Below are 27,095 nucleotides of genomic sequence, written 5' to 3' on the forward strand. Positions count from 1 at the left end.
GTCGAGTAAATCCCATAGTAGTCCCCGAGATTCGCATGATTACTTAATGTAGTCCTCAAGATTCCAATTTTTCCATTGTAATTCTCCAGATAGAGCTCTGAGTACTCATAATGGTCCCTGGGCATATTTCTGGTGATGAGTCATCATCGGAGCGCTTACGTGGCATCTTTTTGCCACGCTAGATGGCTCCAACAGCTAGCTGAGCTGACTCATTTTCAATTTATACCCACATTGGTCCCTCCCACTATATTTAACTCTAAATCCCCAAATTTTGATAAACAGCTACAAACAACTCAGTTATATTTGAAATTCTGCAGTTACCTAAAGAATCAATCATAATCCATTAAATAAGCTACAAAATTTTAGCTATAAATTCAACACTCCACTGAATAAATTCAACACTCAATAATGGGAGGTTTGCAATAGAAGTAACATCAATCTGAGATAACCCAAGAAAGAGAAGTACCAGCACAGGTGGGCCAAGGATCTGCGAAACCACAAGGCACAAGTAGTGATTATGCAGAACATCTTTGCCCTCCTATAATCCAAGTCAGGAACCTTGCTAGCATGGAGCCTTTGGTACCAAAATAAAAGAGCTTCATTTAGATACATCTGAAGGCTTGGCCTTAATGCCACAATCTGCAAAAAACTAGACCCAAACAAGTACCACCACCTAAAGTTTCTGACATCAGAAGGTGAAAATCCCATGTTTCCCAACAATTTTTCTGCATTGCCAACTTTACTGCCACCCTTACTATTGTTATTGTTCAAGTTTGAGTTGTTCACGAAAATCTCAACTAAGGCTTAATCCAATTAAAGCAGTAAATATAACAAACAGTTAGTTTGCATAAAGGATGGTGCAACCAAACCATCCACAAGTGATCATGGACAAATTGCAACGAATCTTATCAGTTCCAAGCCAAAAGGAACGTCCAATTCTAGCAGTAGGAATGAGCAACACCAATGAAAGGAATCCCATGAATGCAATAAGGGAACCTTCCAGAACCCATCAAGACTAGCAAAATGGAGGTCTTAAAGCAATGAAGAGGTATGATCCAAACCCAAAATTCAGCATGGTCAAGCCTGAGCCTGAAGATTTGGGCATTCTTCTCGTCGAAATCGAGCTTGTCCTTATTCTTGAGGTGCTTTCTGAGGTCGGGAGCAAGGCCTTCGAGGTACTAGGGCGGCAAATGGTAGCACGAAGGCCGTTGGAGGTGGAGGGTTGGGCATTGGGGTGGATGTAGATTTGGAAAGCGTAGAAGAAGAGAATTGAGAGCCTAAAAAATGCGATGAAAAACACGAAGAAGAGGAAGAGCAAAGTGTGTAGGAGTGAGGCTTTATACAATAACACCAACTGCCAGAGAAAAGAAGAGAGAGAGGAGAATTCGGAGTTCTGAGATGTTATGTTATTGTTATCTATGTACAAGTGTCAAGTGTGAGTGACAAAAAATGAACGGAGAGGGAGGTGCTGCGTGAACAATCTGGTTTATCCATGCAGACACAATTATTTTACACACAACATACCATTAATCATTATCATCCTATAACTCAATACTAATCATATCTTCTTTTACAGATTTAACTAAATCTAATTCTGCAATGTAATTAATTCTTCCCTTTTTCCATAATAATTAGGGATCTCTTTTGAATAAAAATAAATACATTCTATAAACCCAAAACTTTTTTTCAATGTATTAGGATGTTAAGCTAAATTTTTTAGCCACACCCTTAGCCACACCCGCTATTTAAATTTACTTAGTAATTTCGTAGAATATTCCCTCTAATCCATTTATTTTATCCGTCACTTTCTTTGAATGCACATTATATTATTGATAAAAATTTATAATCAAGAGTAATAAATTAAAGATAATATAACAAAATTAAGTCAACCTTAACTAATAACAAGATAAAATAATACAACAATTTTTAATACTTATATAAACTAAGAATATATTTGATAATTTAATAATAAATTATATTAAAAAAATATAACTGACATATATTATAGAATAAACAAATGGGTAAAATAAATAGATATTAAAGAACGGATGAAGTAAAATATTAATATATAGAACGTTATCGATTTCACGGTGAACAATTTTCAACTTTCAGTTCTTAACTAAAATAAATATGCAATCTATTTTTAAAAATATTATTTATACATCAAAATTAATCACTAAAATTAGTTATTATATATTTTTATATAAATATGTATAATTTAGTTTATTTTTAATATATTTACACTAACAACTAATTTAATTATACACCTAATAATACGATTAATCTATTTATTAATAAATTTAGTTAACATACATCTTAAGAATACATGTTAACAAATTTTTAAATTCTTTATCTCAATAAATATACAGAACCACTTGAGAGAAAAATTGAGAAATTTTATGCCTCTTAGAACATATGTTGAGTTGTTGACTAAACTATTTACATTAACAAAAATATTTTAATGTATACTAAAAATTAACTACTAATTAATTAGCGTCACTATATATATATATATATATATATATATATATATATAAACTTATACACTTTTTTATTTAAACAATTAACTACTAGAATAATCAATTTTATTATAATAGAATAATTAAATTTACGATAGACGAATAATTAAATTCATTTAAAGTAGTATATATTTTTTTATGAAATACTAAATATGTATTTCGATACGTAATAGTTAATTAGTAATTGATTTTTTTTGTACACATAACTTTATTGATTTATTAAATATATTATTTATTGCAAAATAACTTTATCTCTCTTAATAATTATTATGTTAATTATTTTTATTATATAATTAAAACAAATTTTAACTTATTATTAATACTAACATCAAATTTGTAACACCCTAACTATCAAAATGTCACACTTCCAACTGCGCCACTCTGATAGCTAGTTCGAGTATTACGACGACTCTTGTAATATTTAATACTAAAATATGAGCCTGTTTAAAATTTTAACCGAATCTTTAATAAACATACATTCACACTTACAGTATAAATTACAATAATATTCACAGGAATTTCATATATATATATATATATTAATTTACAAACATCTCATCATAATCCTATTCCTCTTACAAGACTTACAAAATTAAAGGTGAGGGAAAACATAAATACTAAAACAATACAAAAATATCGTCTGACAGAAAAATAAATACTATCTTCTGAACTTCGTCGTCTGTAACCTGAAAAGAGAAGATCTGTAGGGGAGTGAGAACCTCATCCTCAAAAGGATTCTCACTATAGGGTTGCAGAATTACTATAATAGGATACATGAGATAAAAATCGTTACAGTGATTAATAATTGCCTTATGCATCTTTTGAAAGCAAAAGTTTACTATAAAAGAAAAATCTGAAATCTTTTCCGAAAGAGGAACCGTTCATTTATTAAAATTCAAAATCCTTTCAAAAGGGTTATCTGTGCTGAGCCAGATTAATTCTTCATACTTTTCCAAACCAGAAATATCAACCAAATATGGCCTTCGGCCTACCTCATGATCAACCACGGCCCTAGGCCCAAATAACCCAAACAACAACCAATCATCACAGTCCAACAGAGTCTCAGTCGCAAACACAAATAGGAAAATGCAAGCACAAACAAACAGTTACTGCAAGTAGAACAATTAACAGTTAATCACAAGTAATCACAAAGGCAAACCAAGTACAATATGCACACCCAAACAATGTCACATAAATGCATATGATGAATGCCTGTTCTAGTGGCTGATGATATCATCTCTTGGTTATAAAGCCAACCCGACAAGTCCTGGTAGCTAACCATTGGACTGTCCCTCTGTCGTGCATCCCCAACTCGAGTTATTCACAATCATAATCATAATTCACATCCAACACCCTCACTGGTGTATATTCACGGGGGCGAGCTCGTCCGGAACTTTCACAGTGTCCAGCTACACTTACGACATAGGGTCAGCAGAGTATTGAGTCTCAACTTGGAGCACGTGGTGGCTAGCCACTGCTTTCACCCAGGAAAACTCGTATCTCAGATAATTAGAAGTGCAACAATCACTTTATCAGCTCAAAATCATTCATATTCATACTCAGCCATCCGGATCATAACATATTCCGCAATCAGCCATAATTCATTATCATATACGGCCATTCTGACTCATAACATAGAAGCACTTCCACCAACCAATATCATCAAACTCATCAAATCATCATTCAAGCCATAATCACTTTTTCTCAATTCCATTTACTTTGAAATCGAAAATAAATTCTTTCCAACTTTGGCTTTAAAATTCCCATTTCACAAATCTTTTCAGGTGCATAGCCACTTTTCCCTCAAATGTAACTTTCTCTTTTCTAAAACAAAGTTACCCTCAACATCATATTTCCAAAATTCCAAAATCAGGCCAAATTAAAATCTCCTTTGAAGGATTCAAAAATCATTCATCCTAATGTAGGATTCGACAATAAAATTTCTCATCCGAGTCTCAAGACTTTAGGGAAGGACAACCTACCTCAATTTCTTAAAAATTTATTGAAATTCTTAAAATCATAGATCCTTGGTTTAAGCAAATAAAAACAGAGTTTATTATAAAACCGGATCATATAGAGTCACAAGTCCCAACCCAATCCAAAGTCAATTCACTTGAAACGGAATCGATTCATTTAATTTAAAACCACTTTCAGGTTCCTCCTTAAAATCAATTCTCTGACTTCTTCCAAAATGTCACAAACGCAATTATTCAGTCAAAGTCTAATTTCCTTTAAAATCACTAAAAGCTCCTCTGAACAAAATCTTTAAGTCTAACCAAAAGCAAAAGTCCTTTTTATATTAAAATCAATATTAGAACATAATACTTTCCTTCAGTGATCCAAATGGTAAAATAATTCATTTATAAATAAATCGAACTCAAGACATATAGTTTACTTAAATAAATTAAGTTCTAAAACATAAATATTTTCTTAACAAATAAAATAATACAATTTCTCAAATCCCAACCCTTTCTAAATAACTTTTCGAACAAAGTCTAGGATTTTTATAGAAATTTCGGCAGCACCTCCCCTAAAACTTGGACTTTGCCACCCGGTTCGGGTCCCAACTAAACCATTCCACAATCCTTTTCAACAGTCCAAAATCCAAAATCAGTTCAAAAGCAAGCTAAATCCAACAGTCACCTCATTTTCATATCTCAAGGAAACCATTTCAAAATCAAATCATTATCAACCGATTAAACTCATTTCCAAAATTTTAAAGAAACGGTTCGGCAACAATTCATTTATCAAAACCAAACAATAATCTAATCAAAACATATAATCATATTCATCCAAAGTAGCCAAACAATACATAAGATTGGTACAATCACTAAAAGTATATAATTCTCACACCAGTATCCATTTATAACAATTCCAGATATAAAATAGCTTTTTAGAAAAGCCCCTACCTCAATACACAAAACCATAACCCAAACGCATCACGGGAACCTTCTCTCTCAACCCGAAATCACCGACAACCGCAACCTCAGCTCCAAGCCACTTTCGCAGTAACCACAACAACTCTAATCGCGACATACAACAACCGAAACTCAATCTTATAGCAATTAACGCCGCAAAATTTCAGCGTATGATAATAGAGCAGCGATTAAAGGACTCTTCAAAACAAAAACGCTTACCGTATTCGAGGGAACCAAGTAGCGGCAGCACCAGTGGCGATTCCGGCAACACCAATGCCACATCCGGTGACCAGAACGACGGCAACTCGCGATAAACTCCTATTCAACTATTCAACTGGCATCTCTCAAAATATTGTCATAGCCACTGACATAATTCTCAGTTCTCCCCCATCTAGCTAGCATCTCCAAAAATCTGTGGCAACTCTTCTGATCTTCCTTCGACTCTGTCTCCATCCTTACCAAAATACAACCCATTCTTTGAGGCAGCATTCTTTCAGTTTTGGCGACTCAATCCCGACTTATATGCATCGTCGCCTTCACAAAAAACAAGAGCTTCATCAAGATTGGGTTTTGTAATAGCATATCATACTTGTTCCTTTGTATGCAGCGTGTTCTGTGTTGTTATTCCATGTTTGGAGGATTTATTTTATTTTATTGGTGTTGGCATAGTTTGGGCCTAATTTTTTTAAAAATGAAAAAAATTTGTGTAATTTAGTATCATAATTAATTAGTGTATTGTTTTATATGAATTTTATTTTTTATTTTAAATGGTAAATCGAATTCTTAAATTTGAGAAATTTTAAATTTGAGGGTCAGATTTCATATTTCATAAATCGAACTCTCCGATTTGTGATGAAGTAATTTTTTTTTCTGCTACAAAATAAATTAGAAGATTCGATTAACATGTTTCAAAAGTTTTTCAACACTCAAATATAAATTTGAGGATTAGATTTTGTTTATTTAAAAATTTTTAAAATAAAAAAAATAAAGCTAACTCCCCAAATTGTATATTTACAAAAAATAAAATAAAAAAACCACAAATCTAAAATTCATACAACAAAAATAGTAAAAATTCAGGTACAATTAATTTTAGAAAAAATATAGGTAGACAAAAATATTGTGAAAAAATGTGAATAATAAGGTTAAAAAAATAAATTAATCCAAATTTAATTAGTGGTATGAGTAATTAATATCTAATAATAACCAAATTTAAAGTCTGTTGTTCATGTTGTTCAAAAAAATCATTGGTTACCTTACATAATCCTTAATTTTATATGAAATTAAATAATTTGATAAATTTAATTAAATTATCATTTAACGAATCTTAACTATTAACTTCACATAAAATTAATTACAATTCAATTTTCACCAACAAAAATACACCAAATTTCTACCTTCTTAAAAAAACACCACTATATAACCCCAGCACTAAAAACAAAAAGCGATAGTTTGGCTGCAATTTTCAATTTTTCGAACAATCAATATCAAAGTCAAATTTCAATGTTGAAGTCTATGCCCTTCTCCATGTGATTTGTCTTGAAGATTCTTAAATTTTGGGATTCGACTCGAAATCGTGCTTAAAATCCACAACTATGATTGAAATATGCTTGTTGTCTTTGGTTAAGACACCCTCAAAAATCTAAGTTCACTTAAAAAATTAATCATTAATTTATTCATTATATATTTACATATAAATATATATTATTTTAATAATTCATATTACGTATATCTCAAAAATTAATTATTTATATAAAATATATATTAAAATGTAAAATATAAAATAAATAATTAAATTTATCTTTTAAAAAGTATTATTTTTTAAATTAGTCTCCAAAAAAAATTTTTTAAATCAAGTTTTTTAAAAATTTTAAGTTGGTCATATTAGTCCTTCCTTTACTTCTATTGTTGATGGAGTCAGAAATTACTGATATAATATATTAAGTGACATCACAACGCACACCTAACAGTCTTAATTAACTGCTAATATAATAAGTTTATGAAATTAAATCAAATTAACCTCAAATTGAGGATTTTCAATGCCTCAAGATCTTTCTTAGTTTGGGATTGATTTGATCTAATTTCATAAATTTATTATATTAGCAGTTAATTAGTGCTGTCAAGTGTGTGCTATGGTCATTGTGATAACACTTAACGTGTTATGTCGGCAAATTTTGATACAATTAGTAACAGAAGTGATGGAATGACTAATGTGATAACTTAAAATTTTTGAAAGATGAATTTGACTAAAAAAATTTTTTAATGACTAATTTGGAGAACGAATAATTTTTTAGAGATGAATTTGACTATTTACTCGTAAAATACATATTAAAAAATGAGTTAAATACTATATTTATACATGAATAAATGATACTGATTTAATAGTTAAATTTTAGCATGCACATAACATTTTTTATTGATTAACTTATTTTCAATATGTACTTTATATTTTAACTTAACTTCTATATAAATTGGAAAGTGACTAATTTAGTAGCTAACTTGTTTAGTAATAAATTAAATAATAAATATAAGAACAAATTATAAAATTTTCAATTTATGTTCGTTTTTTTCTATACACAAAATTTAAGAAGATAAATATAATCATAAGAAACATAATTGCAAAAAATTAATAAGGATAATAAAAAAAAATAAGTTGTCTCTCTTCTACTAGAAAGAATACAAAATACACATTTAATATTTCAAGACACAATGCCTCTCTTCTAAGGTCTCACATGAACATAATTTTATATTTTTATGTCGTTTTAATGTCTTTTTTTTTGTGTTTTAGAAGAAATTAAAACACGACACAAATGCCAGAGAAAATAGCAATCAACACAATTTTTAAAAGTAACAGAGGAGAGCTATATGTAGCTCCCTCCAAGGTTGTAACCATTCAACAAATCAGTACCATCCCAAGCTTCTTTCTTAGCTAATAGATTAGCTACGACATTGCCTTCTCTTCTAACAAGATTAAATTGAACCTCCCAATTAAGACTCAGTAACTCTCTAACTTTCACAAGTAAATCACTATCAATATAAGACTACGTCTGCTGGAAATCAAATTGAAGTAGCAAAAAAGTATTAATGGAATTAATTTCAATAACAATAGTCTTATAACTACACTCCCAAGTAAAAATCAATCCCCTTCACATAGCAAAAAGCTCACAACGTAAGATACTCCAGATAAAAAGGAAACCAAAGCAACTTTTCTTCCAAGAGTCATCGTCGGACCTAATCACAGAACCAAAACTGACGAGACAGTTCTCGATAAAAATGTTGGCATCGCAATTTATTTTCACTATGCTCGCGGGAGGAGGAGACCAATTAACATCAACGCCTTGCGCGTGTAAAAGGTTAAAATTATGCAACTCTTGAGCAAGTCTTCAAACAATAAACGCAACTTTTTCATCAAATTAGTGGTTTTGAGAATGAAAAATTTTCTAGTTGTGGCACCAAATCCAATGTCTTATGGTTGTAAACAAATGTAGCACAAAAGATTTAAATATGTTTAAAAATAATTAGATATTAAATATATATTTTTAAAAAGACTTTAAAGATCAAATTTTAATTATAAACATGATTAAAAAAATAAAATAATTTCATCTTTATATTTTGCTTAGTTTACGCCAAATGATTTCTTTTCTTTGGATGACCCAAAAATTTTTCTAAAAAAGTTTTATAGGTTGAAATATTTATATTCAATTTTTTTGCATGTACCTTTTAAATAAATATTCAAATATTTTTATAAAAATTCGTATCAAATGCTCAAATTATTATTAAATACAAATATTATTTATCAATTTTTACAAAAATACTTTTTTATGATAAGAGTATGTCAAATTTGAGATAGTTGACTATGGGAGTCATCTACCCTAATGTTGATTGTGTATAATCAGTACATCTTCCCCTTTCGCAATTGATGGTGATTGTAGAGTTTCTTGAATGAGGCTTCTATTGTTGCCCCCTGTCTTGGTGTTGGCTAATTTTAAAAGTGCATCAGCTCGAGCATTGTTTTCTCGAGTTATATGTCGGACTTCACTTTCCGAGAAGTGTGTGAATTGCTCCTTGGTCTTATCCAGGTACTTCTTCATAGTGGAATCTTTAGCTTGATAGATGTCATTAATTTGTGAAGTTATCACTTGTAAATCACTTAACACCATCACTTTTTCCGCCCCCACTTCTTTAGCCAGCAAGTAGAGCTTAATACTCTGTTTCGTTATTGAAAGCAAGGAACTCAAACCTTAAGGATAATTCTATTCGCGTTCCTTGATCACTTTCTAGAATAACACCAAATTCGCTTTCAGATTTGTTTGATGACCCATCTATGTGTAGACTCCATGTAGTAGGATTTCTGGGACTTTCAATGTATTCGGCGATGAAGTCGGCGAGGTATTGTGATTTGATGGCTATCCGAGTTTCGTACCTTAAGTCGAACTCGGACAGTTCCACCATCCATTGTAAAATCCTCCCAGCCAAGTCTGTTTTTTGTTGGATATTTTTCATTGGTTGATTTGTGCAGACTGTAATGGTATGGGCTTGGAAGTAAGGTCGGAGCCTTCAAAATGTAAGGACAAGGGCATAAGCAAACTTCCCTATTTTTTTTGATAATTCAGTTATGCCCCTTGTAGGACTTTGCTGATGAAATAGATATGTTGCTGCCCCTTTTCGTCTTCTTGGACCAAAGCCAAAACTATGGCTCGACTTCCTACTGACAGATATAGCACGAGTTCTTCCTCTTTGATAGGTCGCGTAAGGATGGGTGGATGCTCCAAGAATTCCTTAAAGTCTTGGAAAGCTTGTTCGCACTCTAGGGTCCACTCAAATTGCTTTCCTTTCCTTATGATTGAGTAGAGGGAATGTGATCACAAGGTTGATCCAGCTATGAATCTGGATAGAGCTGCCAACCTTCCATTTAACTATTGGACTTCTTTGATGCAAGTCGGACTCTTCATGTCAATAATAGTGTGGCATTTTTCAGGGTTTGCTTCTATGCCTCTTTGAGTCAACATGAACCCTAAGAACTTCCCAACTTCAACTGCAAAGGTGCATTTTGAGGAATATAACCTTATTTCACGCTTCCTTATAGTGGAAAATACTTCCGAGAGGTCGGGCAATAGTGTATCGTCCTCTTTGGTCTTAACGAGCATGTCATCCACATATACTTCCATGAGTTCTCCTATGTGAGCGGAAAACACTATTCATCAATCGCTGGTAAATAGCATCTGCATTCTTTATTCCAAAAGGCATTACTATGTAGCAATAGTTTGCCTTTGGAGTTATGAACGAGGTCTTTTCTTGGTCCGGTTTGTACATCGAAATCTGATTGTATCCCGAGTAGGCATCCATAAAGGACAAGTATCTATAGCCTAAGGCAGAGTCGACCAGAGCATCAATGCTGGGGAGTGGATAAGGATCCTTCGGGCAAGCTTTATTGAGGTCAGTGTAATCGACACACATCCTCCATTTTCCATTTTACTTTTTTACTAACACAACGTTAGCTAACCATAATGGATAATCTACCTCCCTTATGAACCCTGCCTCTAGTAAGGCTCGAACTTGTTCTTCTAAGACCTGTGCCCTTTCTGACCCGAGTTTTTTGCACTTCTGCTGAACAAGTTGGGATCGCAGGTATACTGCCAGTTTTGGGACATCAAGTCGAGATCAATGCCGGGCATGTCAGAGGCTTTCCAAGCAAAGAGGTCGGAGTTTTTACTCAACAATTCAATGAGTTGTTTCTTTACACTTTCCTCTAGGTTTGTCCCTATACTCGTTGTCTTGTTGGGGTGGTCTCCAATTTGTATCTCTTCCATTTTGCCCTCAGGTTGAGGTCGTAGTTCTTCTCAAACTCGGACTCCACCTAACTCGATTGTATTGACTTCTTTGAACAGAATATCCATCGAGCTACCTTAATCTACCAAGGTTCAGTGGAGGTTAGCGTTTGCTAGGATTATAGTTATCACCACTGGGTCATTGTGCCCTGGTAATATTCCTTGAGCATCTTCTTTAGTGAAGGAAATAGCGGGTAAGTCGGACGATTGATTGTCCTCCCCAACTTGATATACTTCCTTGAGGTGCCTTTTTCGTGAGGATTTTGATATTTCTCCTCCTGCGAACCCACCATTAATCATGTGTATATGTCGTTCGGGGGGTGTGAGGAGGCCATTCTGGTCGTCCTCCTTATTCATCCCTTCTTCTCTTCCTCGGATCGTCTGACCTGTCTGTCAGGTATCTATCAAGTCGACCTTCTCTGGCCAACTACATTTTTCAAGTCGTAGCATTCATCGATGGAGTTACCATAGAGTTTATGGTGCTTGCAGTATTCATCCCGACTTCCAACTTTCTTGTGCCTAATCGGACGAGGAGGTGGAAGCTTCTCTGTATGGCATATCTCTCTGTAGATATCTACTAAGGAAACCCTAAGAGGAGTATAATTGTGATGTTTTCGAGGTTTCTCTATTTTTTGCTCCTCTTTCTTCTTAGATTCCCTCTCTTTATCCCGAGATAGATAGGGTAGGTTAGATCGCGAAGGAGGTTCCCTGAGTTGGGAATTTTTCTCCATGTTGATGTATTTTTCTGCCATTTCTTAGATTTCGTTCAGAGAAGTTGGGTATCTTTTGGATATTGATTGAGAAAATGGTCCTTCTCTAAGGCCATTGACCAATCCCATAATTATAGTTTCGGTTGATAGACTCTGAATTTCCAAGCAAGCTTTGTTGAACCTTTTATATAGTCACGAAGGGTTTCTCCGACCCCTTGCTTTACTCCCAACAGGCTCGGGGCATGCTTCGTTTTGTCCTTTTAGATAGAGAATCTGGAAAAAATTTTTTGTCAGGTCGTCAAAGCTAGTGACCGACCTGGGGGGCAGACTATCAAACCATATCATTGCAGCCTTGGTTAAAGTAGTCGGAAAGGCTTTGCAACGAGTGGCGTCAGAGTCGTCGGCCTAATACACTCTGCTTTTGAAGTTACTGAGATGGTTGCTTGGGTCGGATGTCCCATCATAGAGATCCATGTCGGGTGATTTGAAGTTCATAGGAACTTTAACCTTCATGATCTCTTCTGTGAACGGATCTTCTCCTCCTAAGGGACTTTCATCACGCTTCGCCCGATTATTCCTCCTTTGTATATCAGCTTCAAGTTTTCGTAGCTTATCTTCTAACTCCTTTCGTTGTCTTACTTCTCTTCGCAACTCCCGTTCTACTTCCCGTTGTCGTTCAGCCTCGTGTTTGAGCTGTTGTAGTCGATCACCCTGGCCATGAACGAGATCCAAGATCTCGATTGTATGAGGTTGGTCCTCAGCCTCAAGATGGTGGACCTCAGACTGGATCCTTCTTGTTTGAGAATTTTCTGAGGTCCCTTCCCCGTGGGGACCTTGGTGTGGTGGTGGAGGTGGAAGCAAGAGGGCTTGGTCTTCTGATTGAGCTTCTTGCTCAGATTCAGATGCCGTGTGGCTGTCTTCACTCTCGTGATCCGCCATTTGTCAGAGGGAGAATCCCAGGTTTCCCGGCAACGGCGCCAATGTTCCGAGGGTTACCTGATACGTTGATTTGGACCTGAACGTGAGGTTCAGGTCCCTTTGAGTGGCAACATCCGACCTCTTTGGTGCCGAGGTGCCGCCTGTCCGAGTTCCTCGTGAGGAGGTGGGAGGGGTGGTACCTGCAAGAAACTCCGATGCTTAAGTTAGCAAGGGTTTTAGGCAGATTTTTAGTAGATTAGAATGTGAATATACTTGAGGGGTGTCAACGTATTTATAGTAGAATAGATAACCACTTTTGTTGGTGTAATCCTATCTTTTCTGATATCAAACATTCCCTTTATCTTGGGAGTTTGTTGGAATCTATCTTCTAGATAAGGTAGAGATAGTAAGAGAGATTTGTGATGATAGTTACCTGTTTTGGGCAAGTGGAGCCTGACCTCCTTACATCAGTGTTCGACCTCTTTAAAAAGGTCGGACTTATCATGAAGCCCACCTTTATTGATGGACCTTTTTGTGTTATTAGACCTAACTTCTATCTGTTGAACCAAAATATAAACACGTATATTTAGAGCTATTTTTGTTTGCTGAGATGAATTTTTGTATACTATATTTTTCAAATTGCCCTAAAAGATAACTGTTAGACTATATGAGATATCAGATATCACATATAAAACTGACCAAAGAAAAAACAAATATTTAAGCTATATAACTAATAAAAATAAAATAATGCAGTATTGTTTTCAATTTAAATTTTGATGCTGCTGTGCCCTGATCAGTCAAAAGAGTTTTAAATTCTTATTTAATTAATTACTTTTATTTGAATAATTTTATTTAAATAATGAATATAAAAGTAAGGGTTCGTACTAATAAGTATATTAAGAATATTAGTTAAGGTATTTATAATAAAAATATTGGATAATTGAAATTTCAATGTATTTATAGTGTATTTATTAAAAAAATACTAAAAAAATAATAATTTAAAATTATTATATTTAACTTAATATATATAATTTTATATTTATCACATCTAACATTATCTAATAAATCGGATGATAATTAAAAAATATAAAATAAAATGTTATTGTGGTTGTTATTAATAATATGAATGTAAGTTACCATGTATAAAATTAAATATTTCTATAAAATATTATTTCCTCGTTAGGCCTTTAATTTAACCAGATAGGAATAATTAATTTGGGTTTGAATAATTTTGGCTCTGCATGGATACACCACGTTAGTCCAGAGTACTGGCAGCTGTTTCCTTAGCCGTTCATTGTCTTCAGTCACACTCCACACGTCAAGCCACATACACACTATTCATTCTTTCCTTCTTCCTTTCTGCCCCCATTCTTATATAAGCGTTGATGTTCCTCTCATACGCCAAACAGAAAACATTAAAACACCACACAATCGATGGAGAGCGACACGCTTCTTCCTCACACCACTGTTTCTTGGACCGAACACAGCAATGACATTGGAATTTCCATGAATGCCCCTCTCACTTCCTTCAAATCCATACTCCAACCTCCTCCAATTACCATAAACCCCTTCCCGTTCCCACAACAACATACCGTACCCAATCTCACTACTACTGCTGATGATGACAACTTTCTCACACACCAAAACATGGACTCCTTCGCTCCGGAACACTCTTTCTTTACTCCCAAAGCCTCTTTCTTCAACAACAATCCTTTTGATAATGCCTTCGATTTGGGACCTGACATCGGTTTCTTCTTCTCCGGGAACCATTCTTCTCAAACTGGCTCGCCTGATATCCCGCCGGCGACTCGGCTGCTCCCGGCGGGGGCCACCGACGATGATCCCGTGGCGCTGGGTGCTGGATTTGGTGCCTCCGCTGCGTTTGAAATGGAGGCTGTTGGTGGCTCTGGAAACGCTCTGTTTTCGGGCAGGGGAAAGGGATTGGAAGCTTTGGTAGTGAGTAATTTGAAGAGGGTGCAGGAAGTTGAAGAAGCTAGCAATGAGGGTTCAATGTGGAATTCTGAAGAGGATGATGAGAGAACTGATGAGGTGGTGGTTGAGGAGAGTGGGAAGAAGAAGAAGAAGAAGAAGGGGATGCCGTCCAAAAATCTTATGGCGGAGAGGCGGCGAAGGAAGAAGCTCAATGATAGGTTGTACATGCTTAGGTCTGTTGTGCCAAATATTAGCAAGGTATAAAAATCTTGTTTTGAAAAAAAAAAAATATATATATATATATATATAAAATGATTCTAGATAGCCAAAATATTATAGATAATAAATAAAGATATATGATTAATAATATTTGTATTTATAAGAGAGTGTAAATTATTCTCCTAATTTAATTAAAATAATTAATTTTTTTTATAATTAATTATTTTTTTTCATTTAATTATACTAAAATTTAATTTTATATTTAATGTGAATCAAATTCTAAAATTTCTCTTTTATTATTACTACATACATTTATAATTTTATAATTTTTTTTCCTAAATAAAAATTTTAAATTCTTATATTTTTTATTTTTAAAAAATCTCAAATTACCTCAACACATTTTATAAAACATAAAAACATCTTAAATTTGATCGGTTTTTATTTATTAAAAATTATAAACATTTAAAAATGTTGGTTTATGACCTGCAAAATAAAATAATAAATAATAATAAATTAGCACCAATTTATTGATATGGATATTATGTATATAAAATTATAAATATCATACATATAAAAAATATGAATATTAAATTAGAGAATTTAACAACATCTTTTACACAATTCATATTTTACATATAGACTATTATAAAATAAAAAATAAAAAATAAAATATAAACAAAAATTAAGAAATAAAATTTTAAAAATAATTATTAACTCATCATATTAAAATCAATAAATAACCCTAAAATAATAATATTTGTTAAATAGGTAACATTACTCTAATTTTAAACTCCATTTATTGTATTCAGGTGAATAACCCTAAAAAAAATTGGCTATTATTTCTATTTGAACATTATTGTTAGTTCTTTTTCTTTTAAACTACTTTGGTTTAAAATTTTCCTGTTCAAAATTTTTCACGGTATTTTTATTCCTATCCGCACAAGGTGATTTTCCTTCCATTATTCCCATGATCCCATCTCCATCCCCGTCTTCAGGATACACACGTTTACGGATCAATATTGCCATCCTTATGTGCCATATTTTATATCATCTCTTAGCAAAACTTTCAGTTGTTAGCAATGGCAGAGCTACGTTGTAACAAAGGAGAGCGGCCTTAACATCAAATTTTTTTAAGTCTTATAAATAATTTTTGTTATCGGATAGAAAGACATAAAGAGTTCTATATCTAATGCATGACTATAATGATGACAAGTTGTAGTAAGACCATGCACTGATTGTTGCCATTGAATAGCCAACTAACCTCGTTAAAAAATGCATTCTTTTGATGATGTTGGAAACTTAGGAGTAATACCTGCTAATATACTTGGATTTGTTGATTAGATGGACAGAGTTTCGATACTTGGAGATGCAATTGACTACATGAAGGAGCTACAGCAGCGGGTCAATGATCTTCAAAATGAACTGGAGTCAACTCCAACTAGCTGTTCGCCATCATCTTCCACCAGCATTCAACCTTTGACACCCACACTGCAAACCCTTTCTTGCCGGGTGAAGGAAGAACTGTGTCCGATGCCAATCCCAGGAAACCAAACAGCAAAGGTAATTTTTGTTCACCTTATTATTGCAAACAATTTTGCTAGGTAACTAATTAAGGTACCACCCAATTGTAGCCAATTAGTATATAGGCTGCAAAAGAAGTCCAACAATAAAAAAAAAAAAAACCACAACCCTAATCATAATCTCACTTTCACTATAGTAAAAAAGCAACCACAAAACTCTTTACCTTCTCTCCTACGTCCTTTAGCCATGGCATTTAGTATCACTTCCAACTGTCTCTGCTAGCGTGTCACATCATAACTGGTCGCGATGGCCATTACCGTCCGTCGCTCATCTGCCGTTCGTCGCCATACAAAAAAATAAAAGGAAACTATTAAAAAAAGACATAATTTCAGATGTTTCTTATACCTGAAATTCAGATGTTTAAATTTTAGAGGTATCAGATAACAAAACGAAATATTCTAAACATAAGAAAAAGAAACATCCGAAAACTAAGAAAAAGAAACCTTTAAAATTATTTAAAAAATCATCCAAAATCTAAAAAGAAGAAACATCTAAGACCTATAAAAAAGAACATCCGAAAATTTAGAAAAATGAAACATCCAAAACTACTAAAAAGAGTCATCCAAAATCTAAAAAAAAAAAGAGCATGGAAGCGGCTTTGAAGAAGAGACATGGATGAGAGAACGGAGGCGCCAAAGGAATGGAAGGTATCACGGCGAGGGAGTTAGAGGGGGATGGCGAGATGGGAGAGGAGCTAGATGCGGAGGGCGTGGCGATGCCACGAGGGGAGTTGAAGGGGGATGGTGCGGCGTCATGTCAAGAGGAGTTGGATGGCTAGGGCGTAGCGGCGGGGCGATACGAGTTGGAAGGGGGAGGGCGTGGTGTCGCGGCGAGAGGAGTTGGAGGGAAACATCACGGCATGAGGAGTTGGAATGGGAAGGTGCAAGTGTTTTGAGTGCAAACCTAGCTTTTTTGAAATGTTTAAACAATTCCGTTAGATAACCAACAAAAGGTGCAACTAACTTTAGCCAACTCTTATTTGAACAGCACTTCAAGGCCCATGAAAAAAAAAATTCAAATTATATGGAAAAAAACATCCAAATCACATTGAAAAAACATTCACATCATAAAGTCCAATACATTTCCTACTAATGGACAAAAAAAAAAATCCACAAACTACCAAAAACATCCAAATTATATTAAAAAGCATTCAAATTACATGAAAAAAATTCCAAAAATCACATAAAAAAAATTCAAATCACATCAAAAGAAGAAGAAGACGGGCGGCGGTGAAAGGTGCAATGCGATGGAGGACGACGATGTGTGGGAGGACGTGAGAATGAGGGTGCGGTGTGAAGGAAGATGGCGACGCGAGGGAGGAACAACGAAAAGGAGGACGGCGACAACATCTTCGACGGCGCTGTGTGGATGGCGAGGCGACGACATGCTTGACGGTACGAGCATGGATGGAAAAGGCGTGGACGTTGCTGCCTGCTAGTTGCCTTCCATCGGGAGCTCTCTTGCGATGGATGATGACATGGCTACTGAGGCTGACTGGTGCAAGGACAAGGTGTGACGCGTAACAACTGCGATGGAGGACACGCGGTAGAGAGGCGGCGAGGGGAGAGCTGCATGCCAGGAAGGATGTCTGATGGTGGCACAATGGAGATACGATAACGGCGCAAAGTGCGGGAGGAGATTGACAGGAGGAGAAGCGTGAGAGAGAGGACAGAAGGTGAGTATACGAAGTGGTTTGTGGCTTAGGGTGACAAAACTAAATTCCTCAAATTTCAAATTTCAAATGTAGAATTAAAAGGGAGTTCATAGTTGATCTCTTATACTTTTTTATTTTCAATTTTAAAATAAGTTTTTTGAAAAGTTGATTGCATATAGAGTTGGTTACCTATATTTTATCGAGGTGTTTGCTATGGTGCCTAAAAGATATTGCCTAATTGCTAAAATAGGTTAAATAATTAATTTTAAATTTAAAAGTATAAATGTTTGAAAATTTTAAATATTTAAAAGTTACTATAAAAAGTAATTTAGATAAAAATTAGACACCAAACAAAAGGCACCATAGAATTGGCCTTTTATCTATTACAAATTAATGTTGCTTGATAATGTTTGCATGTTGTGGTAACCGACCTGCCAAAATTATTCAATAGCTGAATTTTGCATAATCATGAAATTAGATTGCCAAAAGCTCAAAACTATTGTGAGCTCATTATATAAATTTCAATACTTACTCTCTGCTAACATGGACTTGCAAATATATGTCTGTCTTAAAACTCTATTTTCAATACAAAGTAATAGGATAAGTATTTCCTAATGTGGTACACGATTGCACGTAATTTGTTGAACACTAAACCTCATTGCAAAGTTTACTAGCTCCTAGATTGTCCAAACAAGGACTCTAAAAGAAAATAGCCTAAAAATTATTATTTGAGCACTCCAAAATAAAGCAAAATGCCTAGGGATGACGATTTGAGCATTCGACTTTATCCGACCTTTTCCATTTTAAAGGTGATGGATTTTTCAACCGTTACTTGGATTTTGGGACGGGTACAGAGAAAATGTGATGATAATTGTTTGAAATAGGACGGATACAGGTAATGGTCACCCATCTTATATCAGCTCCAAACATACACAAATGAATGTTTGAGATATATTATCAGATTTAATTTGATAAATTTAAACTTTTTTAAGATTGCTTTCAACTAGTAATGTGATGCATTTAATTATATCTAGAATTTATATAATCTTTTTTAGCACTTTGTATTTTATTTTCATAGGCTATAGATTATATTTCAGACAATGTCATAAAAAATAGGCCAAGTAATATAGATTTGTGGCAATAAATAGAATATCTACGAGTAATGAGACAGGTAAGGGAGCAAATCTTTAATGTTCAGGGCAGATGTGGCCGTGTGGGTATTGAAATACCCACTATATTTGATATGCAAATTTTATGGTCCTGGAAATTGAAGAAACTATTTTAACTCTCAAGTGTTTCTAATAATTTTAGGTGGAAGTTAAGGTAAGGGACGGTAAAGCTATCAATATTCACATGTTTTGTAGCCGCCGACCAGGTCTTCTGGTCTCTACAATGCAGGCTCTGGATAACCTCGGATTAGATGTTCACCAAGCTGTTATTAGCTGCTTCAATGGTTTTGCTTTAGACATCTTTAAAGCTGAGGTACGCTTCTTTATCCATTGCCAAGCTTCACTTTCTTATTTTTTTAACCTTTATGTTATATGATGCTTGGACCTAATTTTATTGAGGTGTAATGCATATTGTGTCTAATACTAATAGTGTCAATTAATCCATGTACCAACCTGGATTGTTGAAAAGGCTTGCAATGAACACTAATTATTGGTTTGTGGTATGTGAAGTTTGACGGTTTGTAACTGTTGTCTTTCTTGTTTCTTAACAGCAATGCAGAGAAGGGCAAGATGTGCTTCCTGAGGAAATCAAAGCAGTTCTGCTGGATTCAGCAGGTATCCATGATATGATGTGATTCAAGTTCTTAATTGGTAAATGGAATTAGAGAAATACTAACAGTGATTGCTGTTGTAACTTGCAAGCAGGATCCAAATAAATCTTTACAAATTACAATTACTGTTTGTAAGGCATTACTGGGAAGATCAAATAGCAAATTAGCATAATTTGAAGGTTGAAGAGTTGTCTTGTGATATCTTGTCATGATTTTAGCAAAGCAAATGATGTCACATTGTTTTTTTTAAGTCATGGATTATATCTTATTTGTTTTATTTGCCTATTTATTTTAGTCATGGAATATTTTTCTTAAATCTTGCTTCCTCAAAATTGTGTCTGTTTAATTTTTAAAATAGACTTGCTACAGAAAGTTGTCAGCACCCTAGTTGTTTGTTTTTAAAGGGATTTCAATCCTCACTAATTAAATAACAGTGCACCACAATGGGTAGAGCTTTCATACTCTACTATAGTTGGTGGTCCTCGTCTAGATTTCATGTGAACGTGATCTAGTAGAGTTTCCTAAACTTTGACTACTGTTCTCAATCATCCCTACAACCACGACGATGAATTATCAATTTGGGACATTTGGGGCTTTGTTTAAGATTTTATTTCAATTGTAAGGGCTAGATTGAGTATTTGAATTTCATCTCTATATCATTTAATCGTTACCCAATACACTCACTTCACAGTAGGAAGGTGGAGTTCAACATGTCAGGTAAATGTGCCGAATAAGCATTCTGGTGATAGAGATCATTGTAGGGATAATTGGGATCCACTAACTAATTTGGAAGTTGTAATTGAAGCCAATGAAATTGTAGGAGTTAAATTGAGTATTGGATCAAATTTTAGAGTCAAATTGAGATTTAACTCATATTTCAATCCTCAATAATTAAATATAACAGTGCATCATAGTGGAGTAGTTGCCAAACCGGGTATCTCCCATGGTCTAGCCACTCGATTTTTTTTTTGGGCACCACGATCATCTTGGAGAGAGAAGTTGATAAACCCGACATCCAGATATTGATAACTTGTTTTCGGATCTCCTCCTCATCTTTCTTAGGTTTTTAGCATGAATGAACTATTATTTCTAATTATAAAATATTAGAGTATTAATAATTTTAACAATAAAAAATATATTAACTTGATATTTATTAAAAACTGAGCTAGTTCTTTTGGTAGTTAAATCGTACATTTTTTCTTTGATTTTTTAAACCTGACGATTTTTTATGTATATCAAATTAATTTTCATGTTTTATAATTAAAATTGTTCACACTCAAATATTTTATGATAAAAAACTTTGAGTGATCGACTTACTTAGAGAGACGACAAAGAGAAGATCACTTGCATATTTGGTGTTAGTTCTTGGCAGTTGGCACGTATGTTGCTTCCACCCAAAAAGATCTTTAGGTTTAGTATTAGGCAACTACTTCAATAAAAATGTCAAAAACATCTTTTTATGATGATCTTTATTTAAAAAATATAACTTATTTGTATAATTACATTTTAAATAAAAATAATACTTTTATAACATATAAAAATAAAGTCCTATAATTTATCATTTAATAATCAAAGTAAAATATTTTCACATGATGACAATTATAAAATTTTTATTGAAGTAGTCACCTAATGACAATGACACCTATTATATTATCCTTCGCTATCATGGTTGTTTTACATTTTTATTTAAAGTGTCTCTTAAAAAAAATAGTATTTACTTTTTTTATTGAAATAAAATATGAAGATTATACAAAGATATAATTCAAGACAAGACATTATTTCATAGTCTGTGTATGATATTTTCTGTAAACAGCAAAAATAATAAGTAAAATTGAAAAAATTGAGATTTTAACTGTATTAATTTTATTTGAGAGTTTTTATGCGTTATTAAAAGGTTAGGTATAAAATTTGAAAAAAGTAATTATTACTAAGTTTTAATTTATCCTTTAATTGTCTTCTTAATATTTAAAAGATTAACAAATTCAAATATATATTATTTTAAAAATAAGACTATAAAAGTATATTTTTATTAAAATTTATTAGAATTGAGTGTATTTAATTTGACATTCAAAGTTAACTTAGGAGGTGAGAATTGTTTTACTCTTATAAATATCATATCATCATAAATTACTGTATCCCTTCATAAACCTGTATTTCAATATGTATATTTTGAAAATAAAAAGTGGCATCAATTCTTATATTTTATTTTATTTTTTAGAATTTTGATTTCTTAAGAAAGGTATTTAGAAATTTTTATATTCATTTTGGAGGAAGATTAATTATTCCTATGTATTAATTTGTTACCACAAGATACTTCAAGAAGAGAATAAAAAGTATAAAACAAATATTACTGAATAGTTATCAAACAATTTAAAGTATTTTATACTCCTAAAAAAAATGATAAATCACTCAAGTGACAATCAAATTTTAAAAAATTAAGAAATAATTTGCCTAAAAAGTAACTTAATATTAGAGAGTAAAAAAATGATTTTCTCAATACATTGAACTTATGAAAATTTAAAAAAATTAATATTTGTTATGATAAGATTAAATACATGGATGTCCATTTATGACTTGGGCGGTTATTAATGAAGGAATCACTTTTAAGGATGAATTTAAATAAATGAGAGTTGAAAATAGAAGTACCTTACCTGTATAAATAGAAGGCATCATCAAATGCATTTTACACAACAATAAGAATATCAAACATTCTTCACTCTCTCTCTTTTGTTCTATTCTCTCTCTTATATACTTTATTATAATATTATTAAATATATTAATTATATCTATTGATATAGTAATTCTAGTGTATATTACTACTAGAGTTATCTAATTATATTTCCATATTTTATATTTGTTACCTCTTCCTTATTTATTTATTTAGTTATTTCACAACACGTTATCAGCACGAGACTCTGATCAAATTTTTAAGAAGACTTGAGTCAAACAAATTTTCATTATGTCAAAACTCTCTTGTAACACCTTACCACACAGATTTCCAAGCACAAAGCTCATTTCCAAGCTTTCCAAAACCAACAATCAAACTCCAATACACATATATACAAGGCCTAAGCCACAATATCACACCCAAACACAATACCTCAATCACTAAATCACAAAATTCCAAGTCTTTAGCTTAGGATTAAGAATCTCACCTTACCCAAGGACCAATGAGGCAAGACTAAGCCTTCCCTTCAAGTCAATTAGATCCTATAACACAAAAGAGCTCAAAATTTCAACATTTTTGTCCATGAAATTCGAAAATCAAGGTTGGAAGAACGGAGGTGAAACGTGGCTTACCTCTTGCACAACCTTATGGGCTTTGTAAAGCTCGATGCCGCGGTCGCGTGGCCGTAAACGGTGCATCAATCGGAGCTCCGGATCAAAAGTTATGATCAATGAAAGTTTGGAGTGAAATTTGGGCAAGGGTTTCACATTTCCCCCTCCCTTTCAACGTGTGTGTGGTGTTTGAGTGGAAAGACAGAGCTGAGCTCTCTTAATTAAGAGAGGCTTGGCTGGGCCCTTGGGCCCAATATGGGTCCGGTTGGTTCGGTTTGGCTCGTTCGGCCCAATTTTGGACCGATTTTTTGAAAATTAGTGTCAAAATTCTCGTTTTAAATTTCTCTATCACATTAAACCATAAAACCTCATTTTCTCATTTTCTAGAATATATTTTAATTTATAGGTTAATTAGTCATTAATTAATCGGGTTTTACATTCTACCCACCTAATTGGGAATTTTGCCCACAAAATTCGATTTCAGTTACCTGAGAATAGGTGTGGGTAGTCTGCTCGCATTTCCGATTCAAGTTCCCAGGTGTGCTCCTCAACACCGGCTCGACTCCATGTCACTTTCACTAATGAAACCTCTTTTCCACGCAACTTCTTAATACATATGTCATCAATCCTGACCGGAGTCACTGGCAGAGTCAAGTCTTCCTTTAACTGAACCGATTCCGGTTTTAACTCATGGTTAGCATCAAGAGTATACTTCCAAAGCTGCAACACGTGAAATACGTCGTGCAGGTTCGAAAGGTGAGGCGGTAGAGCCATCCGACACGCCACCGGTCCAACTCTCTCGAGAATCTGGAACGGACCGATGTATCAGGGATTCAGCTTCTTCGTCTTAATCGCTCTACATACTCCTGTTGTTGGAGTAACCTTCAGGAAAGCATGGTCTCCTTCCTCAAACTCTAAGGGCTTCCGCCTCTGATCGGCGTAACTCTTCTGACGGCTCTGAGCAGTGAGCATCCTATCTCTGATTTTCTTAACTTGTTCAGTAGTTTCAGCTATTATCTCAGGTCCCAATAGACTTTTCTCCCCAGTTTCATACCAGCATAGAGAAGATTGGCATTTCCTCCCATACAAAGCCTCATACGGAGCCATTCTGATGCTCTTATGGTAGTTATTATTGTATGCAAACTCCACCAGCGGCATATACCGATCCCAGCTTGTCAGCTGGTCCAAAACACAAGCCCTCAACATGTCCTCTAGGGTTTGGATCAACCTCTCAGATTGACCATCTGTTTGAGGATGGTAAGCTGTACTCAAGCTCAAATGGGTTCTGAAGGCTTTATGAAATGCACCCCAGAACCTTGAAGTGAAACGGGGGTCTCTGTCAGAAATTATGGCAGTAGGCACACCATGAAGTCTCATAATCTCCTTTATATACAGGCGCGATAACTCCTCAAGAGTATAGTTCATCTGAATGGGTAGAAAGTGAGCCGATTTCGTCAGCCAGTCCACAATTACCCATACAGCATCAAAACCGGCTCTAGTTCTTGGTAATCCCGATACAAAATCCATCGCAATGCTCTCCCACTACCAATGCGGAATCTCCAAAGGTTGCAACGTCTCGGAAGGTCTCTGATGTTCAATCTTCACTTTTTGACAAGTTAAACACTTTGAGACATACTCTGCCACATCATTCTTCATACCAGGTCACCAGAACATAGCCTTCAGATCATTGTGCATCTTAGTATTCCCAGGGTGAATAGAAAATCCGCTTTTGTGTGCTTCCTTCAAGATATCTTATCGCAAAGTCCCAACATCGGGCACAATGATCCTACCCTTGAATCTCCATAGCCCATCTTGATCCCATGATACTCTCCACTGCTTCCCTTGCTCAATAGCTGGTAACACCTTAGGTAACACGTCATCATTTTGATGAGCCTTCAGGAGTTCAGATTTAAAATCACTTGAGATCTGTAATGGACTCAAACACAGAGTTCCAGACTCTTCCTGAACACCGATCTTCAAACTCTCGAATGCCTTGAGCAACTCCTTTTCTCGAATCATCATCCAAGCAGCATACAGCGATTTCTGACTTAGTGCATCCGCCACAACATTCGCTTTTCCCAGGGTAATTCAACTCAAAGTCGTAGTCCTTCAGTAACTCCATCCACCTCCTCTGTCGCATATTAAGCTCTTTCTGATCAAAGAGGTATTTCAAGCTCTTATGATCAGAGAAAACTCGGAATTTAACCCCATAAAGTTAATGCCTCCACACCTTTAGTGCAAATACAACCGCAGCAAGTTCCAGGTCATGCGTTGGGTAATTAACTTCGTGAAGTCTCAATTGTCGTGAGGCATAAGCCACCACATTCCAGTGCTGCATCAGCACGCACCCCAGACCCTTTAGTGAGGCATCACAATACACCTCAAATGGTTCATTCGGCTCAGGTAACACCAACACAGGCGCGGTAGTCAGCTTTTGCTTCAACACTCAGAAACTCTCCTCACTTAGAAGTCCAAGCAAACGGCGCGTCGTTGCGGGTTAACTTTGTCAATGGCAAAGCTATCTGCGAGAAGCCTTTGATGAATCTCCGATAGTAGCCAGCTAAGCTCAGAAAACTCCTTATTTCAGTAACTGAGGTCGGTCGCCCCCAATCCATCATTGCTTCTACCTTAGAAGGATCTACTGTTGTCCCCTGTTTACTCACCACATGGCCAAGAAACTTCACCTCGTCCTTCCAGAATTCACATTTAGACAGTTTTGTGTAGAGTTTCCTTTCCTTTAGTATCTACATCATGGTCCTCAAATGTTCTACATGCTCTCCTTCGGTCTTAGAATAAATCAGTATGTCATCAATGAAGACAACAACGAATTTATCCAGAAACAGATGGAAGATTCTATTCATATAATCCATAAACACTGCAGGAGCATTTGTCAACCCAAAAGACATTACAGAGTACTTGTAATGACCATAACGAGTCTTGAAAGCGGTCTTAGGGATGTCCTCATCTCTCACCCTTATCTGGTGATAACCAGATCATAAATCAATCTTGGAGAAAACCCCGGCTCCTTGTAACTGATCCATGAGATCGTCAATTCTTGGCAATGGGTACTTATTCTTTATTGTGACCTTGTTCAGTTGTCTGTAATCCACCGTCTTTCTTCTTCACCAACAACACCGGTGCTCCACACGGAGAAACACTAGGGCAGATAAAGCGCTTGCTTATTAAGTCTTCCAACTGAGTCTTGTGTTTGACCATTTCTAAAGGCGACATTCGATATGGGGCAATCGAGATTGGCCCCGTTCCAGGTACCAACTCAATTACAAATTCAACCTCTCGGCTAGGAGAGAATTCCTCAATGTCATCAGGAAATACCTCAGGAAATTCACAAACAATTGAGATTTGCTCTAAGCTTTGTTCCTCACCCAACACACTTGCAGCTAATAGCATAACACCTTGACATTCCTGCCCCCGAACAATTTACTACCACATAGTTCAAATAATAGCCATTCACCACGACCGGCCCTTCTTACCCTTTTGGCATGAAATGCAACAATTTCTCAAAACAATTCAACAAGACACGATTCTTAGACAACCAGTCCAACCCCAAGATAAGATCAAGACCGGTCATCGGCAAGCAGATTAAATCATGGACAAAATCACGTTGCTTGACCCTAAATGAAACTTGCGGACATCCTAACATAGTTACCATGGCTTCATGGGTGGCATTATACACCTTTACGTCATAAATTAAAACAATCTTCAATTCTACCTCACTAGCCTTCTCAAATGCAATGACTGA

At 34.7% G+C, this 27,095-nt stretch overlaps 1 protein-coding gene and 1 pseudogene across 4 annotated transcripts; one reads left to right on the plus strand and one right to left on the minus strand.

The window, feature by feature from the left end:
- Positions 1-352: 352 nt before the first annotated feature.
- Positions 353-9,890, minus strand: LOC107615346 (uncharacterized; annotated as a pseudogene).
- A 4,257-nt stretch (positions 9,891-14,147) lies between these two features.
- On the plus strand, positions 14,148-20,582 carry LOC107619432 (uncharacterized). 4 transcript variants are annotated; one of them, XM_088500418.1, is made up of 5 exons: positions 14,148-15,080; positions 16,383-16,601; positions 19,588-19,758; positions 19,997-20,060; positions 20,151-20,582. In XM_088500418.1, the coding sequence occupies exons 1-5, from the start codon at positions 14,325-14,327 to the stop codon at positions 20,159-20,161; spliced, it is 1,221 nt and encodes a 406-aa protein (XP_088356544.1). In that variant the 5' UTR covers positions 14,148-14,324; the 3' UTR covers positions 20,162-20,582. The 4 variants fall into 4 exon arrangements, with proteins under 4 accessions (XP_088356544.1, XP_088356542.1, XP_088356543.1 ...); XM_088500416.1 differs by having other exon boundaries at positions 19,997-20,076; positions 20,193-20,372; XM_088500417.1 differs by having other exon boundaries at positions 19,997-20,201.
- Positions 20,583-27,095: the final 6,513 nt, after the last annotated feature.

Source organism: Arachis ipaensis, chromosome B9, assembly GCF_059453495.1.
Source record: "Arachis ipaensis isolate K30076 ecotype BB chromosome B9, ASM5945349v1, whole genome shotgun sequence".
In the NCBI taxonomy this organism is placed as follows: Eukaryota; Viridiplantae; Streptophyta; class Magnoliopsida; order Fabales; family Fabaceae; genus Arachis; species Arachis ipaensis.